General features: G+C 36.6%; 2 protein-coding genes and 2 pseudogenes across 6 annotated transcripts; 1 reads left to right on the top strand and 3 right to left on the bottom strand.

The window, feature by feature from the left end:
- Positions 1-3,735: 3,735 nt before the first annotated feature.
- Positions 3,736-8,557, bottom strand: LOC126629216 (serine/arginine-rich splicing factor RS41-like). Of its 5 annotated transcripts, none has more exons than XM_050299171.1 (6): positions 8,423-8,557; positions 6,952-7,060; positions 5,278-5,399; positions 4,946-5,181; positions 4,104-4,841; positions 3,736-4,007 (listed from the first exon to the last, which is right to left on the bottom strand). In XM_050299171.1, exons 2-6 carry the CDS (start codon positions 7,055-7,057, stop codon positions 3,980-3,982), a joined length of 1,230 nt encoding a protein of 409 aa, XP_050155128.1. In that variant the 5' UTR covers positions 7,058-7,060; positions 8,423-8,557; the 3' UTR covers positions 3,736-3,979. The 5 variants fall into 5 exon arrangements, with proteins under 5 accessions (XP_050155128.1, XP_050155129.1, XP_050155131.1 ...); XM_050299172.1 differs by having other exon boundaries at positions 5,287-5,399; XM_050299174.1 differs by lacking the exon at positions 8,423-8,557 and adding an exon at positions 5,616-5,943 and having other exon boundaries at positions 6,952-7,062.
- A 1,641-nt stretch (positions 8,558-10,198) lies between these two features.
- On the top strand, positions 10,199-11,288 carry LOC126630296 (protein DETOXIFICATION 49-like; annotated as a pseudogene).
- Positions 11,289-11,860: 572 nt separating this feature from the next.
- Positions 11,861-13,100, bottom strand: LOC126630295 (protein DETOXIFICATION 49-like; annotated as a pseudogene).
- A 3,367-nt stretch (positions 13,101-16,467) lies between these two features.
- On the bottom strand, positions 16,468-21,074 carry LOC126630294 (two-component response regulator ARR2-like). Its single transcript, XM_050300384.1, has 9 exons — positions 20,927-21,074; positions 19,582-19,734; positions 19,081-19,479; positions 18,899-18,975; positions 17,331-18,464; positions 17,015-17,245; positions 16,829-16,900; positions 16,623-16,724; positions 16,468-16,515 (listed from the first exon to the last, which is right to left on the bottom strand). Exons 1-9 carry the CDS (start codon positions 21,072-21,074, stop codon positions 16,468-16,470), a joined length of 2,364 nt encoding a protein of 787 aa, XP_050156341.1.
- Positions 21,075-21,722: the final 648 nt, after the last annotated feature.

Here is a 21,722-nt window from a genome sequence, read left to right as displayed (position 1 = left end):
ACGGGAGAGTCATTTGCTTCGACGTGTTTGACTGATTGATTCGATGATTTGGACAAATCTTTATCTACAAGGATGAGAACAAATTTAACAAGATATGTAAGAATAAAACTAGAAAGTTAACTAATGAGATTCCAATTCCATTTCTCATTGTGATACAAGAATTGATTTTATGTTTTTTTAAGAACTTCGGAAATCAAATGAAGTTTGTGACTCGTGATGATGCGGATCCCACTTGAGCAACAATCGTTGTTCTAAAAATTTTCGCTAGCGTTGCCTAGATGTTAAGTGGATGACTATCGCTCCGATTATCTTTAGATGTTTGAAGCTTAGACCTGCTTAAATACCCACTTAGCCAATCTAGGTGCTCTCCTATACTTGCCTTAGTTGCCTAGGCACCCATTTAAGTCGCGACTCTCACTTAGACATAAAAAAATAAATAACTTTCATTTTGCATTTTTTTATAACTTGTAAGAGACTTGTTGAATGCTTGGATGAACACTCATTATATTTTGGTTCCCCATGCTTTCTATATGTTATAATACTTTCTAATCTATATGTCATTCTATTTTTCAATTTTTGTATCCTGATGTAATTATGTATTTTTAAGTATAAATACACTTATTTGTACGTTATATAATAAGTTTACTTACATATGCCTAGTCCGCCGTTCGACTAGTGCCTAGCGATTTTTAGAACCTTGGCAGCAATGGCACAAGTATGTTAAGATTGTGAATCCTATATTTGGCTAAATGGGGAATCTTGCATGTGCTTATAAGTACTTGAGTTACTTCTCGTATTGCTAATTATTTTATAGAACCCCAATCTTCTTCATGGTATCAGATCATGTTGTCTCTCGTGTAAAGCTCAACGACCACACGTGCTCCACATCACCCAATTTGTGTTGTCCATAAGCTAGACTTGGAAATTTTTCGCACGTAGGGGGTGCTAGTCTTGTGCATGTGGTACCCATCTAGGGGTTTTACTTCTTGTTTGTTCGTACAAATTCACTCCAGATCAATTTCTTGGTCATTGGAGCTATGAACCGGATTTGCACCTATGTATTTGTTTGTGATGATAAAGAAAATACCACTCTATTGTTTCTGGTAAAAAAAAAAAGAAAACTTTTGCGACAAAAAACATTACAAGACATTTTCAAGCAATCTTACCATTTATTGCGTCCTGTAGTTATTTTTTAATTGAATTTTTAAGCTGAAAAGTAGGAAAGTACATGAAAAAAATACTAATGGAGTTAAAAACATAGTTATGCCCTCTCCGGTTAGATTTTTTGTATTGACAACAAAACTTAGTTAGAAATTAGAATAGAGTTCTACCGGCCGGAACATTTTTGGATCATCCTGCATTGCTTTTAAGAAGCCTATGGTGCTATAATAGGAAAAATTTAGGCCCGAAGCATTTTAGAGACGGAGTTTTATTGACACTAAAAAAAATCATCATGCACATCTCATCTTATGGTTCAAAGAAATATAAGGAGTGAATGATGACGTTCTTTTAAGTGTTAATTACTATCCCTTGTGTTGAAAAAAAAGAAGATTAAAGACATCCACGTCCAGTCTCCCAATAACTAACAAGTCTGATACGGCGTTTATGCATGGAGGCCTAATTTAGGTTTTTTTATTTTTGTTTTAAAACAACCGATAGCGCGTGGATGAAATTGTTAAATGTTAACGGAAAGGAGATAGGTGAAAACAAATCCCCACCAAAGTGAGTAAACATTGATGCTTTATGTCACTGTAGTAAAGTGTCATCTGTACCTAATTTTGATTTGGAAAAATATACACACTTGTATAATTGGTTAAATATAATATTAAATCACTTAGACTTATCCATGAATGAAATTAATATTCATATCTTCTTATATATAAAGCCAACACAAAAGGTGAATAGTGCTTTTGGTGTCACCAAACTTCAACAAAAATATTTGGATAAAAATGCCCCCAAGACCAAAACTTCAAAGGCATCTCAAAATAATGCATCAAATAAGGCATGGGAATTTTCGTCATTTTAACAGTGCATTTTTTAATAATTAATTTTTTTGCGCTTTTTGTTTTTGTTTTAAATTAGTACCTCACAATAGGCTAACAATAATGTGATTCAATTTTTCTATTTTTAAACACATTCAAAACATCTTACGAGGCGTGTAATGCCGGTTATAAAAAATGTCTTTCGCACGCAGATAATAATGTGATTAAATTAGTTGTCAAATGATTATTTTTTTTAACAAACAATATTATCTACACTAAGAGAGAGGGGGTGGGCTTAGCCTCACAATGAGCTAACAATAATATGATTCAATCAGTTGTTTATTAAATATTATTTTCTCTATTTTTAAACACGTTAAAAACATCTTAAGTGGCGTGTAATGCCGGTTATAAAAAAAAGTCTTTTGCACACGGATAATAATGTGATTAAATTAGTTGTCGAACGATTTTTTTTTTTTGACAAACAATATTATCTACACTAAGGAAGAGAGGATGAGCTTAGCTTCACAATGAGCTAACAATAATGTGATTGAATCAATTGCTTATTAAATATTATTTTCTCTATTCTTGATATAAATTTTATAGAGACCGATTTTATTATGTGAATTCAACTGCTTTAATTATTTTATGAGATGTTTCTTCTAGCATGATCTAAGATTATTCATTTACTTCAAATATTTGACTTTCCTTTTGTCAATTTACGCATATAAATACATTTAAAACGTGCATGAAGGCTAGTTATATATAAGGAAAACTAATGAAAATGACTTGAAAACTTTGAGTTTTATCGATAAGGACAAAATAAAGGGTAAAGTGAATAGTACCATAATTGACTTTTTAGTGTAAAAATGTAGTTTTTCATTAAAGTGAACAGTACTGAAAGTTTTTCGTTAAAATTCCCTTATATATAAAGCCAATGGCCCAATGAATAGTGTTTTTTGGTGTCACAAGCTTCACCAAAAATGCCCCTCAAACAAAAAACTTCAAAAACAACTCAAAATAATGCATCAAATGTGCCAAGGGAATTTTCATCATTTTAACAGTATTTTTTAATAATTAAATTTTTTTGTACAACTTTCTTTTTTTTTAATAACTAGTACCTCACAATGGGATAGCAATAATGTGATTCAATCAGTTGTTTATTAAATATTATTTTCTCTATTCTTAATATAACTTCAATAGATACCGATTTTATTATGTAGATTCAGCTACTTTAATTGACTTATGAGAGATTTCTTATAGCATAATCTAATATTACTCATTTACTTCAAATATTTAACTCTTTTATCAATTTACGTATATAAATATATTTAAAACGTGTAAATCACACATAACACGTCGTGATTAAAAAAATGTTTGCTGCGAGCACGTGCATGAAGGCTAATATGTGTGTATATGTGTGTGTGTATATATTAATAGAGAAGATATATGAAAGAGATGAAGGACATATAAGAGTGACTAAGATATCTAGAGATATCAACAAAGAAAGTTATACAAAACGAAAGCTAAAAATCAAAACCTATCTCAAGTTGCTTTTACTTTCTTAATTTTGATTTGATTAATTCTTCTTCCTCCTTTCCCTTATACCTCATATCCCCACCATATCTAAAACACAAACAGTACAAACCCTAAAAACCAAGTTCCCACAAGGCTGGCCGAGAAGTAGACATAAATCAACCAAATCGACAAAAATATATACACAATAACCTGCTTCAAATACGGATCAATCAAGAAATTGAAAATAACACGAAATATCAAACGGCTAAATCTGTGTTACAACTCTCCTTCAATAACAAAATAATAAGTTCCATCATTACGTTTTGAGCAGAAAGAATCTAAAAGCTACAAATAAGAACAAGTCTACAAGAAACTACAAAGTTGCATTACGATTTGATTCCGCGGTGGTTTTCAGGGGAACAACAAACTGAATAGCATCTCACGAGCAGACACCGATACAACCTACTGATCAAGTTTCAATATCATTCCTCCTCAGCTTGCGGTGAACGGCTGCAGTTAACAAAAGACCGTGTGTTAAACAACAGAAGTTAAGAGTAGCTGGTTAACAAGGTTAATAATCCAGATTAGTGGGGTTGAAATTCAAACCTGCTATATCTCTCATTCATGGGGCTTTCAGGCCCGCCATAGTTGGGGCTATCCCTAGCTTCAGGCGCAGAATTTAGGCTTGCAACACGACCATTTTCCGGGCTGGCCCTCTCTGTTTCATAAGGACTACCGCTGGGGCCACCACCATTTTCAGGACTGACCCTCTCTCTCTTATATGGACTACTGCTTGGGAGACGGCCATTTTCAGGACTATCCCTTGGACTATCCCGTTCTCTCTTATATGGACTACGTCTGGGACCATTTTCAGGACTACCCCTATCTCTCTTATATGAGCTACGACTGGGACCATGGCCATTGTCATCCCCAGGCCTCTCTCTTCCATAAGGACTACGGGTACGATCACGAACACGGTCAGCACTCACCCTCTCTTTTCTAGGACTACGACTGGAGACGCGGCCATGATCAGACCTGTCCCTCCTATATGGACTTGGGCTGCGCCCACGGCCATAGTCAGAACTAACTCTCTCCCTTCTATAAGGACTTGCTGCACGTCCATAATCAGGACTACCCCTTTCTCTCCTGTAGGGACCAGGGCTAGGGCCTCGGCCATAATCAGGGCTACCTCTCTCTCTTTTGTAGGGGCTTGGGGACCTTCTTCTATCACGGCCTCTGTCTGGAGACCTATCACGACTTCTCCGGTCAGGGCTAAATCCATCTCCTCTTTCATCGTCATCACGAACTGCATATTCCACCGATATAACTCGATCCATCAGCTTGCTGCAAAAACACATATCATCAGCCAATAGATGGACAAATATACAGAAGAATGAACAACGATATAGTAGAGAGAGAGAGAGAGAGAGAGAGAACGACATATCCACCTCATGTTTGTAGCTTCCAATGCCCTGGTAGCATCCTCTTGTGACTCATACTGAACAAATGCAAAATTTCTTCTGATCCTTACGCTGACGATTTTCCCATATGAATCAAAATGCCTCTCCAAATCTTTGGTCCTTGTGTGATAAGGATCAAAATTTATAACAAACAAGGTCTTTGAAGGTCTTGTATTAGTCGAAGATCTTCTTGATGCACCAGGTCTTCTAGCACCACGTTCTTGCTACAATACAAAACATAAAAGTGCTAAAACCAGGACAAACTTGAAAAAACAACTGACAAACAGTGACAAAATTAAATAGTGATAAAAATGGCCTACATTTGCTACCTTCGTCCATTCAACACGAAGCCTGCGTCCTTTTCGACCAAATTCTTTTCGGTCAAGTCCCCTAATGGCATATTCAGCATCTCTCTCATCCTCCATATAGATGAAAGCAAACCCTGTAAAGAAGTAAGTACAACATTCTGAACTGACAACAAATGCCATGTATTTTTGCCAAACAAAGGTAAGAATTCCCCCGTACAAGGATTCTTCAATAAGAGACGGCATTGCTCCTTTCGACAATATACAAACCACCTAAATACTATCCTAATTAAACAGTGAGGCAACCTACGGGAAATCTATAAACTAAGGGACCAATAAAAATAGTAACAGACCTTGCAATATGAACTAAGTGATGTCAAGGGACAAGAATCCAAAAATGGATGTCTCATGGTGGGTCAATGTAAAGAGAGTGCCTTCTCCATCTAATCGGCTGCCCCTGCCATGGGATGGCAGTGTTTCAATTGTGATTGAGGGCTGGGCGAAGGTCATGAGGAATGAAAGGCAATTGTGACTGTGGAAAATGTGGGATGGCGGTAGTGCAATTGCCGATCAGAGTGACTCTTCTTGAAAACAAGAAGAGGAAGCTCATCACAAGTAAGAAACAGAATTCTGAAGAGCCCATCCACTAGCCTGGAGGATTATGGTTATCCCAAGATAATCCTGCGTCAAAGAAAATGTTGAGTATGGGGGTTTATGCGCCAAAAAATACATGCTCTTTCTTAAACGTATCCGGAACCCCCACAGTAACTCAACAAGGAAGACTGCTGCCACTGAGAAATGTAGCCAGATGATTATTCGGTCAAACTGCTGATGAAACAGCACATCCGAGGTGCCACGGTTACAGATGCAGACATGCCGTGGTTGAATTTCCTTTCCGCTGTAAGACCCAGTTTTGATTCTCGCAGGGGGATATATGATTGTTACTATAAGTTTATTTCACTGCAGATTACATGCATGCACAATTTTAATCCAGTGTTTTCTTGTCTTCAACAGACCCCTCACAGAGACAATAATTTGAACAAAGTAACAAATTATAGTGATGTCCATCCCTCAAACCTCCAAAATCAAATTAGTAAACCAAGAACCTCAATGCATGATAAATCTAGACAAAGTTGCTTTTAAATAACCAACTCAAAGCTGGATGAAATAGGAATGCAAGATTGCGGAATCTAGAACATGTAAATTGAAAATTTTGAAGATGCCATATTAGATTTTTTTTTTTTTTGGTCAATAATGCTGACTATAATTCATCCTTTAATTTTGATCCCAAAAGAATTAGAAATAATTTATTTACCAAAATCACTAAAATCACTTTCACACCTCAAATCTTACCACAAATCTAATCAGTAAGTGTGGTAAAATTTTGAAACAGATATATATTGTTCGCCCATGTGAGTTTAGAAGTCAGTCCTAATTTTGGGTTTCAATTCATTAGTTCAAATGAAATAAAATGACTTATTACTCTTTCAGGATCAAAACTAGAGGATGAAATCTCATACAAGATCTGAGCTGACTATCCAGCTTCATAGTGATTTGCCATGTGAAGTAGAGGATGTTTTGAATATGTTTGAGGAGAACAGATGCATCACGTGAGGGAGAGGATTAAATGTCGGTGCCACAAGTGAAATAAGCACAATACAGAGACAGAGAACTAAAAGGTGAACTCACCAGACTTCATATCGACCCTATCAACTTTCCCATATCTACCAAACAGCCGCTCCAATTCATTCTGTCGAGCATCATATTCAAAATTCCCACAAAAAATCGGCTTCATTTCCTGGCATAAATGAAAATAAATTGTTATCAATCATGAAAACAATCTTTCACACCTTACGTGATGCGGTGGAGCAAAAGACCAGTCTATCAAAGAATATGCATATTCTGTTAAAAAAAAGAAAAGAAAAGAATATGCATATGATAATAATGAACAAGAAAACCCAACATTACTAAATTTCACATCACATAAACAAAGGGCACATAATTTCAAAGAACACCACTCAACACCAAACATTCTTTCAATTGTGAAAAAGAACGTGGTGCGTAAATGTAAGATATAAAAATGTTACGTTCATACGAAAAGATTACAAAGCACTGGTCATATCTTATACAAAAACCGCTAAATTCACAATTACATTCACCAGGTTCCAAATCACAAGAAATATCACAAATAATTAAAAAAAAAATTACAAAGCACTGGTCATATCTTATACAAGAACCGCTAAATTCACAATTACATTCACCAAGTTCCAAATCACAAGAAATATCACAAATAATTTTTTAAAAAAAATTACAAAGCACTGGTCATATCTTATACAAAAACCGCTAAATTCACAATTACATTCACCAAGTTCCAAATCACAAGAAATATCACAAATAATAAATAAATAAAAAAAATTACAAAGCACTGGTCATATCTTATACAAGAACCGCTAAATTCACAATTACATTCACCAAGTTCCAAATCACAAGAAATATCACAAATAATTTTTAAAAAAAATTACAAAACACTGGTTATATCTTATACAGGAACCGCTAAATACACAATTACATTCACCAAGTTCCAAAATCACAAGAAATATCACAAATATTTTTTTTTTTTTAATTACAAAGCACTAGTCATATCTTACACAAGAACCGCTATACCAAATCACAAGAAATATCACAAATAATAATAAATAAATAAATAATCAATGCCTACAAACAAATTCACTGATATTCCCTGTGTACTTTAGCTATGCGTAACCTAATTTAGCTAAAGAAAAAAAAAATTCAGCTAAGAATTGCACTAAACAAGATCTCGGTCTCAAAATTAACCAAAGAAAATTATGTAAGAACACACAAATCCAAATTAATAACCAAAAAAAGATAACCAATTGGATAATTAACCCTAAAAAATCCACAAATTTCAATAAATTAAGCAAAGAAACAAAAAATACAAACACCTAAGTCGCAGAGCAATCAGATCTACAACTACAGAATCCCTATAAGTCAGATCTCCATTTATTTTCCAGAAACGGCACGAAAGATAACAAATTGAACTGCAGAAAAAAGATTTTGGTTTCTTTACGAATTTTCTCGGGAACCAAACGGAAAATTGAGACACGTACAATTAAGATTCAGGTTTCAGAGAGCTTCGTACCTTCTCTTCGGAAGCAATGGAGCTTCAGACTCGAACCGTAGCAAGCGAGCGACGTGAAGGAAGTAGGTGATACTTTCTTCGATTTGACCGAACGGAGAGCCCTCGTGAGTGGAATAAATAAATAAAGAGTAGAGAAAAAGAAAACAACGTTTTTGATATTTGTGAAAAGGGCCCTGTACTTTATATTATTTGTAAACTTGGCCCTTTCACACGTACATGCACAACTATTTAATATCAGGGGCAAAAATGATATTTTACAATCCACTTGAGTTATATTGGGATTCCAAATTATCTCTGCAGATTCAAATTATCGCAAAAATGATATTATTTCACTTTTGGGCCTTTGGGCTTCGATTGATTAAGTTGGGAGGTTTCGATTTCGAAACTCCGAACTGATAAGTCTGTTTGAAATTTTTCCTAACTTTTTCGGACCCAAAATGAGTAAATAACCATACCAGTTATCATTTTTAAAAAAAAATAAATAAAAATTGGTTGTGATTTGACTCATTGTAATTTAATTGTCAGGAGTAATATACATGAGGCTAAATTGGAGTATCTTAACAGCAGGCATATGCATATCGCGTGCTAATTAAATTGCGACAATTAATAAACTAATGTCGAATTGTAACAATTGATAACACACTAACCAAAATGGAACTTCAGTCCATTGGTATTAGCCAATTTTGACATCATATACTTTATGTTACTATGTAATATATGCAAATGTAAGTTATATCAATTCATTACAGCAATGTGTTCATCCTCTTTTAATCAACTTCGAATCCTTCTCCATCTAAATTAGAGTAATTCAAAGTATCCTCTTGTAATAAAAGTACGTTTCGAGGTAGTGAATTTGGTTATTCATGCATCCGAACTAATCTTACAACGTCCACTACACAAAATGGAAAACGATACAATGCAATTTGTAGCTAATTTGCATTGGACTTAACCGACATGAATATCAATATTTTGGTAACCTTTTTATTCTTTTGCAAACAATAAGGAATCAAATAAACCAAGGACTGAACTTCTTGCATTTGATGCACTTGATTTACTTGTCCTCCTCCACCTTCTCCGCCAGAGTTGATGAAGGCGGCCTCAGCTCGTGTTTTAGTTAATAGGCATTTTGCGTTGTGAATTTCTTGTTGCAATTGGAAATTAATCTTAACACAAGCGTGCACGTAATCTTATATACTACGGCCCCGTTTGGGATTGAGGTGATTTTAAAAAAAGCCACTGTGAAAAAAAGCTGAGGGTCATTTTTGTGTTTGGTAAACTGAAAAAAAAAATGCTTATTTTGGAAGCTGCTGTGAGAATAAGCTGAAAATCAAAGGAAAAGCTGAAGCTGCTATTTGCTGCTTTGAAAAAAAGCCAGTTTTTTCAAAGCACACGGAGTTACAGTGCTCCTTTAATGAAAAGACACTATCATCCTGCTTTTTTTTTTTCCAAAAGCACTTTCACAAAAAAGTTTACCAAACACTCTACTGGCTTTATTTCACAGCCGCTTATTCTCACAGCACAGCCGCTTATTCTCACAGCAGCTTTTTTTCAAAGCACAGCAATACCAAACCAGCCCTACGTTCAGCTTCATACCACAAAGTCTCTGCTGCGTCAGCTCTCATATGGTATGCTGACGAATCATAAGAGGAAAAACCAAAGTTAAAACATCAGAGTTTTTACCATTTCGGATATGGTAAGTAAGTTTCTCCATTTGGTGTTGCATACGCGGATGAACAATGACGTTTTCTTTGGAGCTATCCATTACATTAACTACTATCCAACAACAAATTTTGTCCTCTCTGCTGCAATGGCAGTTCAGACCACCATTGCCTTATCTCCATCAAAGACTCGGAGGACCCCAAAACCCTAACTTCCCCATTGATCTCCAAAACCATAACATCCCAACCAGAACAAGTACCAAAGTTACAGTTCAATCCCCACAAAGAATCCCATTTTTCATTGGCTTTGAAAGAAGCCAATTCCATAGCTGTCGTAGCTTTCCCAATGATACTTACCGGGCCTGTTGTTTTACTCAAGGTCAGTCATCTCCATGCTCTTTCTCGGCCGCCATGGCGAGCTCGCCTTAGCGGGCAGGTCCCTTGCCGTTGGCTACGCCAACATAACCGGTTACTCCATACTCTCCGGCCTCGCCATAGGAATGGAACTCATCTGCGGCCAAGCTTTTAGCGCCAGAAAACACACTCTGCTCGGCCTCTCTTTGCAGAGGACGGTCCTCATCTTACTATTCACATCCTTACCCATTTCTCTTCTCTGGCTGAACATGAAGAAAATCATCTTCATCTGCGGCCAGGATGAAACGATCGCTGCCGAAGCTCAGTTGTACCTCCTCTATTCTCTCCCTGATCTTCTCGCTCAATCTTTTCTCCACCCTTTGAGAATTTACCTCAGAAGTCAATCCATCACTCTGCCTATCCCCTACATTCCCATAAACTATTTTCTCGTTTCGCACCTCGATTTGGCAATCAAAGGTTTTGCTTTTAGTGGGTTTGGTCTAACTTCAACCTCGTAGCTTTCCTGATCTTATACATCATCTTCTCTGGGGTCTACAGAAAAACCTGGGGAGGGATGTCAATGGAATGTTTCAGAGAAAGAATGACGCTTCTAAATTTAGCAGTGCCCAGCTACATTTCTGTGTGTTTAGAATGGTGGTGGTATGAGATCATGATCTTGCTTTGTGGATTGTTAATAAATCCGAGAGCCACCGTTGCTTCAATGGGAGTTTTAAATCAAACCGCCGCTTTAATCTGCATATTTCCTTCTTCCTTAAGCTTCAGTGTTTCCACGGGAGTCGGCAATGAAATCGGCGCCAGCAACCCGAAAAGGGAGTGGTGTCTCAAGTAACAGATTTTAGGAATGGTTTGGGAGTGAGGTGCTTAAAAAAAAGCACCTATGAAAAAAAGCTGTGAGGGTTTTGGTGTTTGGTAAACTGAAAAAGAAGGGCTTATTTTGGAAGCTGCTGTGAGAATAAGCTGAAATTAAAGGAAAAAGCTGAAGCTGCTATTTGCAGCTTTGGAAAACTGGCTTTTTTTTTCAAAGCACACGGAGCTACAGTGCTCTTTTAATGAAAAGACCCATTATCAGACTGTTTTTTTTTTCCAAAAGCACTTTTACAAAAAAGTTTACCAAACACTCTACTGATTTATTTCACAACCGCTTATTCTCACAACAGCTTTTTTTCAAAGCACAGCAATACCAAACCAGCCCTTAGTCCTCTGATTCAAAGACATTGCCTTTGAATTCGAGGTCAATGAAGACAAGCCAAGCAAAGCTGAAATCAAGGAAGATTGTTTATGTTTATCCAGTTCAAGTGCCCGACGCAACTCCGAATCAAATAAACCCCACTGCTGCGGACCAAGGCCTGGACACTGCTGTAAACAAAGTTTCCGACCCTTCTACGGACCAGGTGCCAAACCCTAACTCTTCTGGCCCATACCATGTTGAAGAAAACGCACCTCATGAACAATCTTGGAGCCAGGCATGCATACTCATTTCATATTTTAAGCACATACATGCGTGCGCATGAACACACAAAGGATTCGATCATGATACTAATTATATTGTAGCTTTGTGCAGCAGCAGGGAGGTGATCAACAAGCCCTCAACCCCGAATTCAGAGGCAACGTCTTTGAATCATAGGACTAAAACCTATTATTTGAGACACCACTCCCTTTTCGGGTTGTTCCCGCCGATTTCATTGCAGACTCTCGTGGACACACTGAAGCTTAAGGACGAAGGAAATATGTAGATTAAAGCGGTGGTTTGGATTAAAACTCCCATTGAATCAACGGTGGCTCTCGGATTTATTAACAATCCACAGAGCAAGATCATGATCTCATACCACCACCATTATCTGAAACACTTCACTGAAATCCCTCCCCAGGTTTTTTTGTGGACCCAGAGACGATAATGTTATGATCAGGGAAGCCACGAGGTTGTAGTTAGACCACACCTCACTAAGAGCAACACCTTTGATTCCCAAATCGAAGTGCGAAACGAGAAAATAGTTGATGGGAATGTAGAGGATATGATCGCAAGAGCTGCACACAAGGTGAGAGGCAGAGTGATGGATTGACTTCTGAGGTAAATTCTCAGAGGGTGGAGAAAAGATTGAGCGAGAAGATCAGGGAGAGAACAGATGGAGCTTCACGATCGCTTCGTCCTGGCCACAGATGAGAAGGATTTTCTTCATGTTCCGCCAGAGAAGAGAAATTGGTGAGGATGTAAATAGTCGGAGGAGGACCGTCCTTTGCAAAGAAAGGCCGAGCAGAGTGTGTTTTTTGGCGCCAAAAGCTTGGTTGCAGATGGGTTCCATTCCCATGGCGAGGCCAAGGAGGATGGAGTAACCGGTGATGTTGGCGAAGCCTATGGCGGGGGACTTGCCCGCTAAGGCGAGCTCGTCAAGGCGGCCAATGAAGAGCATGGAGATGATTGAACTTGAGTACAGCAACAGACCGGTAAGTATCATTGGGCAATTGGCATCTTTTAAAGCCAAAGAAAAATGGGATTTTTTGTGGGGATTGAACTGTAATTTCCGTACTTGGTTGGGATGTTATGCTCTTAGAGATCAATGGGGAAGTTAGGGTTTTGGGAACCTCCGAGTCTTTGATGGAGACGAGGCAATGGTGGTCGAATTGCCATTGCAGCGGAGAGGCAATGTATTTGGTTATTCATGAATCTGAACTAATCTTACAACATCCAGTACGATACAATGCAGATTGTAGCTAATTTGCATTGGAATGTATATTTTGTTAACCCTTTTATTCTTTTACAAACAGTAAAGAATCAACTAAACCAAGGAGCTTTGGAGGAAGAACCAAATTGGGTTGCCTCAACATGGGTTTGGTCCGGAAAGAAATTTAAGTTGGACTGAACTTCTTGCATTTGATTCACTTGATTTTTTTGTCCTCCTCCTCCGCGAGAATTGGTGAGGGCGATCTCAGCTCGTGTTTTAGCTAATTGGCATTCTGCGTTGTAAATTTCTTGATGCAGTTGAAAAATAGTCTTGACACAATCGCAAACTGAATCTTGTATTCTACATTCAGCTTCATAGCATAAAGCATCTGCTGCTTCAGCTCTCAGATGGTTTGGTAGTTGCTGATGAATTGTAAGAGGAAAATATTCGTACTCTCTAAAAAACAAATCCAAGTGCGACAATTTATGTTGCCACGCACTTGAATCCATTATAACACAATAAAGAAGAAATCTTACGAGTTTGAGAAATATTCTCATTTATTATGTTTCTAGAGTAGGATTATGTACCTGGAGCATTTTGGAAACATTGCTGGCACCATAGATCCTATGAACAGAAGCAAATCTTTGAGGATTATTTGGAGGAAAATACGAAGAGAAGATGCAATCGGAAGGACATCTTCTTCTCAGATACTTGCAAGCTGCACAACGATCAGAAATCATGATTCAAAATTTAGAGACGGATCAAAATCTCATCCTAATAGATTTTTTTTCAATCTTTTCGGAGGAAGAAAATCTTAAAAAAGATTGTTGTGAGTTAGCTTTTAAAAAGGTAAAGATACGCACGCTATTTGTATTGAGGGAAATTGGCGTAGCTTTAGAAAGATTTTTCCAACGGCTACTTTTTTTTTTGGCAAATTGAGGATGATTGAGGAAATTTGATTAGGATGATAATCCTAGACTTTTAATTAGCATTTGGTTTCTCCTTTAAGATATTTTTGCTGATCACAACATTTTCTTCCAATACTAGAAAAGTCAGATTGGCTCTAAACCCCATTTGTCATATTAGGTAGCCAACCATGGAAGAGTTGACCAAATTTTGTCCAACTTTTAGACCATAATTTTTACCATAAGTTTGATGAGACTAGGCTAATATGGGCCTTACTCAATTTAATTTGTTTGCTCTATAAGCCTTGCCACCATATAGCCCAATTCTTCTCAATCTCGTAAGTGGAATTGTTTGTGAAAGAGGCGGGCTAATGTATAATCAAAGATGATAGAATTAAAAGTACACCATAAAGTAGCACACAAATATCCTATTGATTTTCCTTATTAACACTAAGATTTGTCAATTGTAGTAGCATATGAAAATAAGGGTCTTTCCCGCAGAAGATTGTTTTATCTAACTACTTAAAATGTCACATAAACTGGGCTGTTGTCCCTACTGGCCAGCCACCGAAAAATAATTATTAGACCAACTTACACTTATCTAAATTCTACGAAATTTTATATGAAGACACTAGACACACAAAGCTACGCTCACACAAAGTTTTGAGATTTTTAGAGTTGATTTGCTATTTAAATTAAATCGAACAAAAACAGGACAAGAACAAATTTTAAATAGTTCACAAATTAAGAAAAATGAGTTAGGGGAATTGCTATCCACCACCAAATAATCATGCAAACATGTTATGTTTCATTCAAATTCCTTTTATTTCAGGATGAAGATGCTCAAGTTGGCTCAATGTTAGAACTCAACCTATTACTCTTTCTTATGTAGTATGTTAAGAGAATGACGTTTCAACTTAACTTAGTCCCTAGCATGCAATCTAGAATGGCGTGTTCATAGATTTAACAAGTAGAAATCATTAAGAACGAAAAGAGTTTGAGTCATCACAAGGCATTGTAAATACTGGCGTTGTCTTACTTATCCTATAAATTGGTTCACATGTTAATCGCAATTAACAAGTACTCTAAAACATATGTAGGTCCTCATTCGACAAGGCAGGAACACACATATTCATAGCGTTAGAATCCTAGATATGCTTACTACGTACGCATCCATAGAAAACAAATAAAAAATTCATCAATGAGACAAGTAGTAAACCAATTTTCATCCATTCATAAAAGTAATTCAAATGAAATGTCATAACAAACTTGCAATCATATTCGGGGCTTCAAAATAGCCCCTAACTACTAAAAATTTAGTTACACACAATCCTTAAGTTAAAACAAAAGATAGACGTGAATGTGAGAAGATAGAACCGAAAGAAATCGACCGAGGCCTCATCCTCCCTTTCCTTCCTTCCCCAACGCTGCTTTTAAACCAATTCTTGCTGCATCCTTTTCTTCTCCTTAACTCACCCACTAATAGCCATTTAGTGATGACAATAAGTGAGAGAAAATGGTAAAACAATTGTAACTCTTTGGGTAGCCTTTATGCCAATTACTCCCACTTAATTCTCATCTTTTTTTTTCCATTTCCTCTTATATTTGAATAAGTATCAGCTGACTTATTCTTGGCTGCATCAGTTTTGGCTGTTAGATTTATTAGGTTTATTGCTTTCATTGCAGTCTTGTCAGTTACAAACTGTTTAGCCTCTTGGGAACCTTTCAGTGTTAAAACAGCCATAACTTCTTCTAGACAAATGATATTATAACAATCCGCGAAATGCTCCAGAAAATAGACATCCGTAGCTTTCCAAGCATATAAGGCTCATTCTCTAATTCATTCTGAGCTGTTTGCAACTTGCTTCCAAAGTCAGCTGATCTGCACAGGCAGTTTTGATGAATTTGTTACTTAAAATCTCACTTGTGCTATTTTTCTTTTATTTGCTTGACAAATCCCTCAAAACACAAAAACAAAGTAAATAGCTAAAAAATATAAGGAACTAACTAAGAAAAGACAAGTGAATTTGATGTAAAATATATATAAATATGAGGTTATCAAAAGAGATCATATATTTTTATTTCACTTGTTACGAGACTGATAGAAAAATAAGGAAACATTCCGGTCACCTTGAAGTTTTTCTTTGAATGAGAGTAAACATGTCAAATGTCTTAAAAAGTAAAGCATACTAGGTCTTTATTTTATTTTCAAAATACAACTTAGCTACATAGCCAAAGTTCAACTTTGCAAGATAGCCAAAGTTCACTTGTCTAGCAAACTACATAATTATTACATAGCCAAAGTTCAACTTATTTAGCAAACACTATAACTATTACATTGAAGCAAGCCAGACCTATTATCTAAATCCAATCAAAATAAGTAAATAAATTTCTCCGGGACTGGATTTGGATCAATTTTGCTCGCTTTTAACTCCCTTTAATACAGCCTACAGACCATCACCCAGTAGGGCATTCAGGAAATCATGGTCACAATCCTGCAAAGAACACAAGTGAAATAACCAAAATGTTCATTAGCAAAACTTATCAGAGATACTATGTCAAATCGTATAAGTGGTAGCTATAAATTGAATTCTTGACTTGCCGGAAAAGGGAGTGGTGTCTCAAATAACATGTTATAGTCCTCTGGGTCAAAGACGTTGCCTCTGAATTCGGGGTTGAGGACTTGTTGATCACCTCCCTGCTGCTGCACACAGACACAATATGTATTTAGTATCATGATCAAATCCATTGTGTTTTCATGCGCACGCGTTTGTGTATGTGCTTAAAGTATGAAATGAGTATGCATGCCTGGCTCCAAGATTGTTCATTAGGTGTGTTTTCTTGAACATGGTATGGGCCAGAAGAGTTAGGGTTTGGAACCTGGTCCACAGAAGGGTTGAAATGAGTAAGCAATATAATTAGTACCATGATCAAGTAAATGTGAGCGTGCACACGTGAGTATGTGATAAAATATGAAATGAAGTAGGCCCATACCTGGCTCCAAGATTGTTCATTAGGTGCATTTTCTTTGACACTGTACGTGCCAGAAGAGTTAGAGTTTGGAACCTGGTCTGCAGAAGGGTCGGAAACTTTGTTTACAGCAGTGTCCAGACCTTGGTCTGCAGCAGTAGGGTTCATTTGATTCGGAGTAGCGTCTGGCACTTCATCTGGATACAAGAAACTAGAGAAGTCGGGAGGAAGTTGATCTTGATCTCCACCTTGTTGCTGCACACATTGAAGCAGACAATTTGGTGAGAAAAACAGTAGAAAAGAAAAGAAAGATCTTTAGGGTTTAGGGTTTTATATGTGCCTGAGAAGAAGAAGGCTGATAGTTGTTCTGCTGGTCCATGAAAAGATTACTAATCATCAAATCATCAAGAGTTTTGTCCAGTTCTTGTTCAGGAGACATACTATTCTTGTTGACCAATATAGGAGCAGTAGTACTATTATTATCGTTATTCTCAGCTGGGGGTGGCAACACAGAAACATTGTGCTGCTGATCTTCTTTGTTCTTATTGAAAACTTTTAGAAACTGATATGCACTAGAAGTAGTAGTGCTAGTCTCAAACCCAGCAGAAGACGACGATGACAAAGAACCTCCTAAGGTAGCCATTGGTGCAGTAGTACCACTCAGACTCACGTTTCGAACCCCATTGGTCAAGGCATTGATAGTGTCATTGTTGAAGTTAAACCCATTTGATGAAAGTCCACCAGTCCCATTGAGATTATTGAGTTTTCCCAATATCTCAGATCTGCAATTAGGGTGGGTTCCAGAAAAGTTACCAATCAGCTGCTGATTAATAAAATTGTTCTGAATTCCAGATGTGCCAAAGTTGTAGCTGAATGGGTTGTTATTGGTGAAAATTCCCTGCTGCCTTGCTTGTGGGAACATTTGGATCAAATTACTTGCAAGAATATTATTGGTGGTAAGTCCAGTAATATTGGCAGCATTAGAAGACATGCCTCCACTTGATCCAAGATTGTTCATCAGTTGTTGCATTCCAAAATCCCCTCGGCGGCGACTTACTTGAGAAAGCAGCTGATGATTCACATTTCCAAGCCATGGTTGGTGGCGGAGAAGATTAGCTTGAGTAATATGGTTCAGCAGACGAGACTGCCCCGAACCGATAAGTTGAGTCATGGATCTCATGGTGTTGCTGCTTCTTGAAGATCGCTGATAATTAGGGCATTGGATCAAGCCAAGGAGATTAATGGTATTTTCATCAATCCCAGCTGAGGATGGTTGAAATGCAGAGGCATTGATTGGAGATGCTCCCGTTTGCTGTTGTAATTTCAGGTACTGCGAGTATTGGTCTCCTGCTTCCGTACTGTTGAAGACCGGTCCTGGATGGCCAACTGCAAAGCTTGACCTGAACACCCTCTCAGACAAGCACTTGGAAAGTCTAGCTTTCTCTGCAACTCGTTTCAGAAAGATGCGATACTTCTGCAAATTCACAGATGCACATACCATCATTAACAATGTGGCCATCAAGGTATAATCTTTCTAGCTTATATACGCACAATGTTTTGTGATAAATATTAAAATACTTGTTACCATGCAACAAGTGTAAAACCTTGTTTTATTTATTTCGCAAGAATTGAAGGTTTTATTTATTTCGCAAGAATTGAACATCTTCACGCACACACAAGTTTTCTTTCTTTCATTAGTTTTTCTACAACTGATAGAAACGGAAACCACACATAAGTGAGTTAATTATTAGGCCAAGTGGTCATGGTAGTGCACGCCCCTTTATACTCAAATTCGAAAACCACACATATATATCTTCTTGTAAAATAAATAAAAAAGGAAACCACATAAAAATAGATTTAAAAAAAAATCAAATATATATTCCAATAACATTCAAACAAATAAATAACCTGCAAATGACTGGCTACATTTGCCCTGGTTAAGCCTGGCACATTCATGAACTCGAGAATATTCTTTGGCACTGCCCCTGCATGAACCCAATTACAATAGTCAGTAAACGCAAAGGTATGTATATTAACACACACTCAGAAATTAGGAAAGAAAATATGAGATGATTGAAAATGTCACGTACTGTCAAAGCCGATGTGTCTAATGGCCAACAGAAACTGATAGTGAAGTGAGTTTATCCAAACCACTTTTGGCTTCTTTGGTGCAACCATGCGTTCTTCATTATCGTCTTCCCTACCTCTCTTTTTTGCCTTCTTCGTCTTTGCCTCGGCCTTTTTTTTATGTTGTTCCTCATTAGTATCCGAAGATATCTCAGAGTTACTTCCATCGTCGACCTCACCAGGTGCTTCTTTTGGAGCACATTCTATTTCCCCTATGACAACAGATTTACCTTTCTTAGCTGCCACAGCATACTGCCACACATTTTTAATGTCATCTTTGCTCACAGGCTTTACTATATAGTAAGCAACTCCACCCTCTAAACTCTTTAGTATCACACTCTCGTTGTCATCTGCGGACATCACTGCATTAAGAAATGAATTAAACAAAATGAGTTGGACATGTATTGAGTAAAAACGAAACTACATTTATGAGATTAATTTGTTTACTTAAGAATGACACTCACTAATAACTGGTAGCTTGAACTCGTCACGAACATGCTTTTGCAATTCAAATCCATCCATCTCAGGCATATGGAGGTCGGTGACAACAAGATCAAATGCGCCTTTCTGCTCTCGAAGGGTAGCCAAAGCATCTATAGGATTCTTAACAGGGACAACTAAATAGAGTGTAGCAAGAAATAAAAAAAAAATTAGTGTTGACTGTATACAGCAACATGAATCAATGAAATCTTGCAAAATTATTCAACGTAGCAGTGAAGCGATCTAAGGATCGTTTTTTGAACCCTCATAAGCAAGCATGCATGCGATTTACCTTAAGGGACCTGGATCCTCTCCGAGGCAAACCCTTGGTTCCTACTGAGCGACAAACACAGACCGTTGGATTTCGATCTAACCGCTACAAACATGGAGTCCCTCTTAAAATTATAATAATTGTAGCTGTTGGATCGAAATTCAACAGCCCGTGTTTGTCGCTCAACAGGATCCCGAGGGTTTGCCTCGGAGAGGATCCAGTTCCTACCTTAAGGAATGGATCTCTTAAGGGTTTTTTTTTTTTTTTTGCTTATTATAAAAAACAAAATAATTCTTTATTATACTCTTATTGCAATTTGCAAGGAAGCCAACAATTGAGTACCATTTCTTTAAAAAAAAAAAAAAAAAACAATCGAGTACCCTTTTTACTAACTTAAAAAGTTACACACATAAGAACCCTAATTGAAAAACAAATATATATAGTTTTCCTATCAACCATTCTTACAAAAATATTAAGACGGCGAAAAGTCGGAAGAAAAAAAAAATCTCCTGGATCATTGAATGAAAATTATACAAAATCTTTTTCTTTTTCTTTTTAAAGAGCACATGCAGCAAAAAATCTGATCAATTTTACATTGTTTAAGATGAGATCTAGCTAGATCTAGTGTCTATAGAAAAAAGGTTCGGTCAAAAAATATTTTCAACATAATTTTTCTCAGAAAACATAACACATAAGAAAAGGCATGCAAAGTCTTAGAAAAAAGAGTTGACCACTTGAAGATCTAGGTAACTTATGAAACTAAACAAATTACAAATGATAGGACAAAACAAAAAAAAAAATCAATTATTCTAAGAAATATTTAAATCATTTTTTATTCTTTTTAAAAAGAATAATCTTAGACGAACTTTTCAAACATAAATTATGTACAGTACAAAGGGCGCCAATTCATGACAAAATAATAGTGGCCACCTAAACATAAACACAAGTTCTAAAAGGACGGCGCATGAAATCGTATTCAAAACTTTGTTTTTTGGTTTTTGGGTTACATATTTGATTTTAAAATTAGTATATGTAGTTGTAATCTTCAATCTATATACCTTTATAGTTCCATGTTTTGAGCATTGCTGAAACAATAGTTAGAGTGGTGGCATCGTCGTCTACAACCAAGATGTTGATCGTATCTGCGAAAGAGACTTTGGAATTGGAAGAAGATTGCCTAAACTCAGCACTATCTGTAGCATCCATTGCTTGAATGAAGCCTATCTTGCACCACATTATTGAGCAGTGAGGGGTTTATATAAGGGTCAGTTTATATAATACAAGGGCTGGTTAAGTCAGCCGTGACAACAAATGAAGGTGCAACAAGTGTAAAAAAACTGCTTAATTTAAAGAGAGATGTTTATCTTTATCTGAATTACCTCTATGTATTTTCCAGACAAACGCACGCAGTTCACATTGTAAGTTACAAAAGATGTACATGTATTGCCCACTTTAACATTTCACACTAATTAATGGTAAAATCTAGTATGAAATAAAATATTTATTTTACTTTACCAAACATAGGAGGTTCTTACATATACTTCTTTGTGAAGAAGATTTCACAATCTTTCATTTAATTGCCTGCCATGGAAATGTATTTTTTTTCCAATTTTGGAGTATAATTCCAATTTTTCAACCTGATTGCTTATCATTTTATTTGCAGTCCAAAATTCAAATTTTGGTTTGTTTTTGAGAGAGTGTTGTTTAGTTAATGAATTTACGATAACTCGTACACTTCAACAAAAAAAGATAATTTCAACACAGTTAATTAGCATTTTTGTTAGTTCAATTTATATAAGTATGAATTATCCATTTTATAGTCAGCCAAGTTACTTCTCACATATTGAATCAAGG

Source organism: Malus sylvestris, chromosome 7 (genome assembly GCF_916048215.2).
Source record: "Malus sylvestris chromosome 7, drMalSylv7.2, whole genome shotgun sequence".
NCBI classification, from domain to species: Eukaryota; Viridiplantae; Streptophyta; class Magnoliopsida; order Rosales; family Rosaceae; genus Malus; species Malus sylvestris.
The sequence above is the reverse complement of the archived record's forward strand: the minus strand, read 5'-3'. Positions and strand labels throughout refer to the sequence as shown.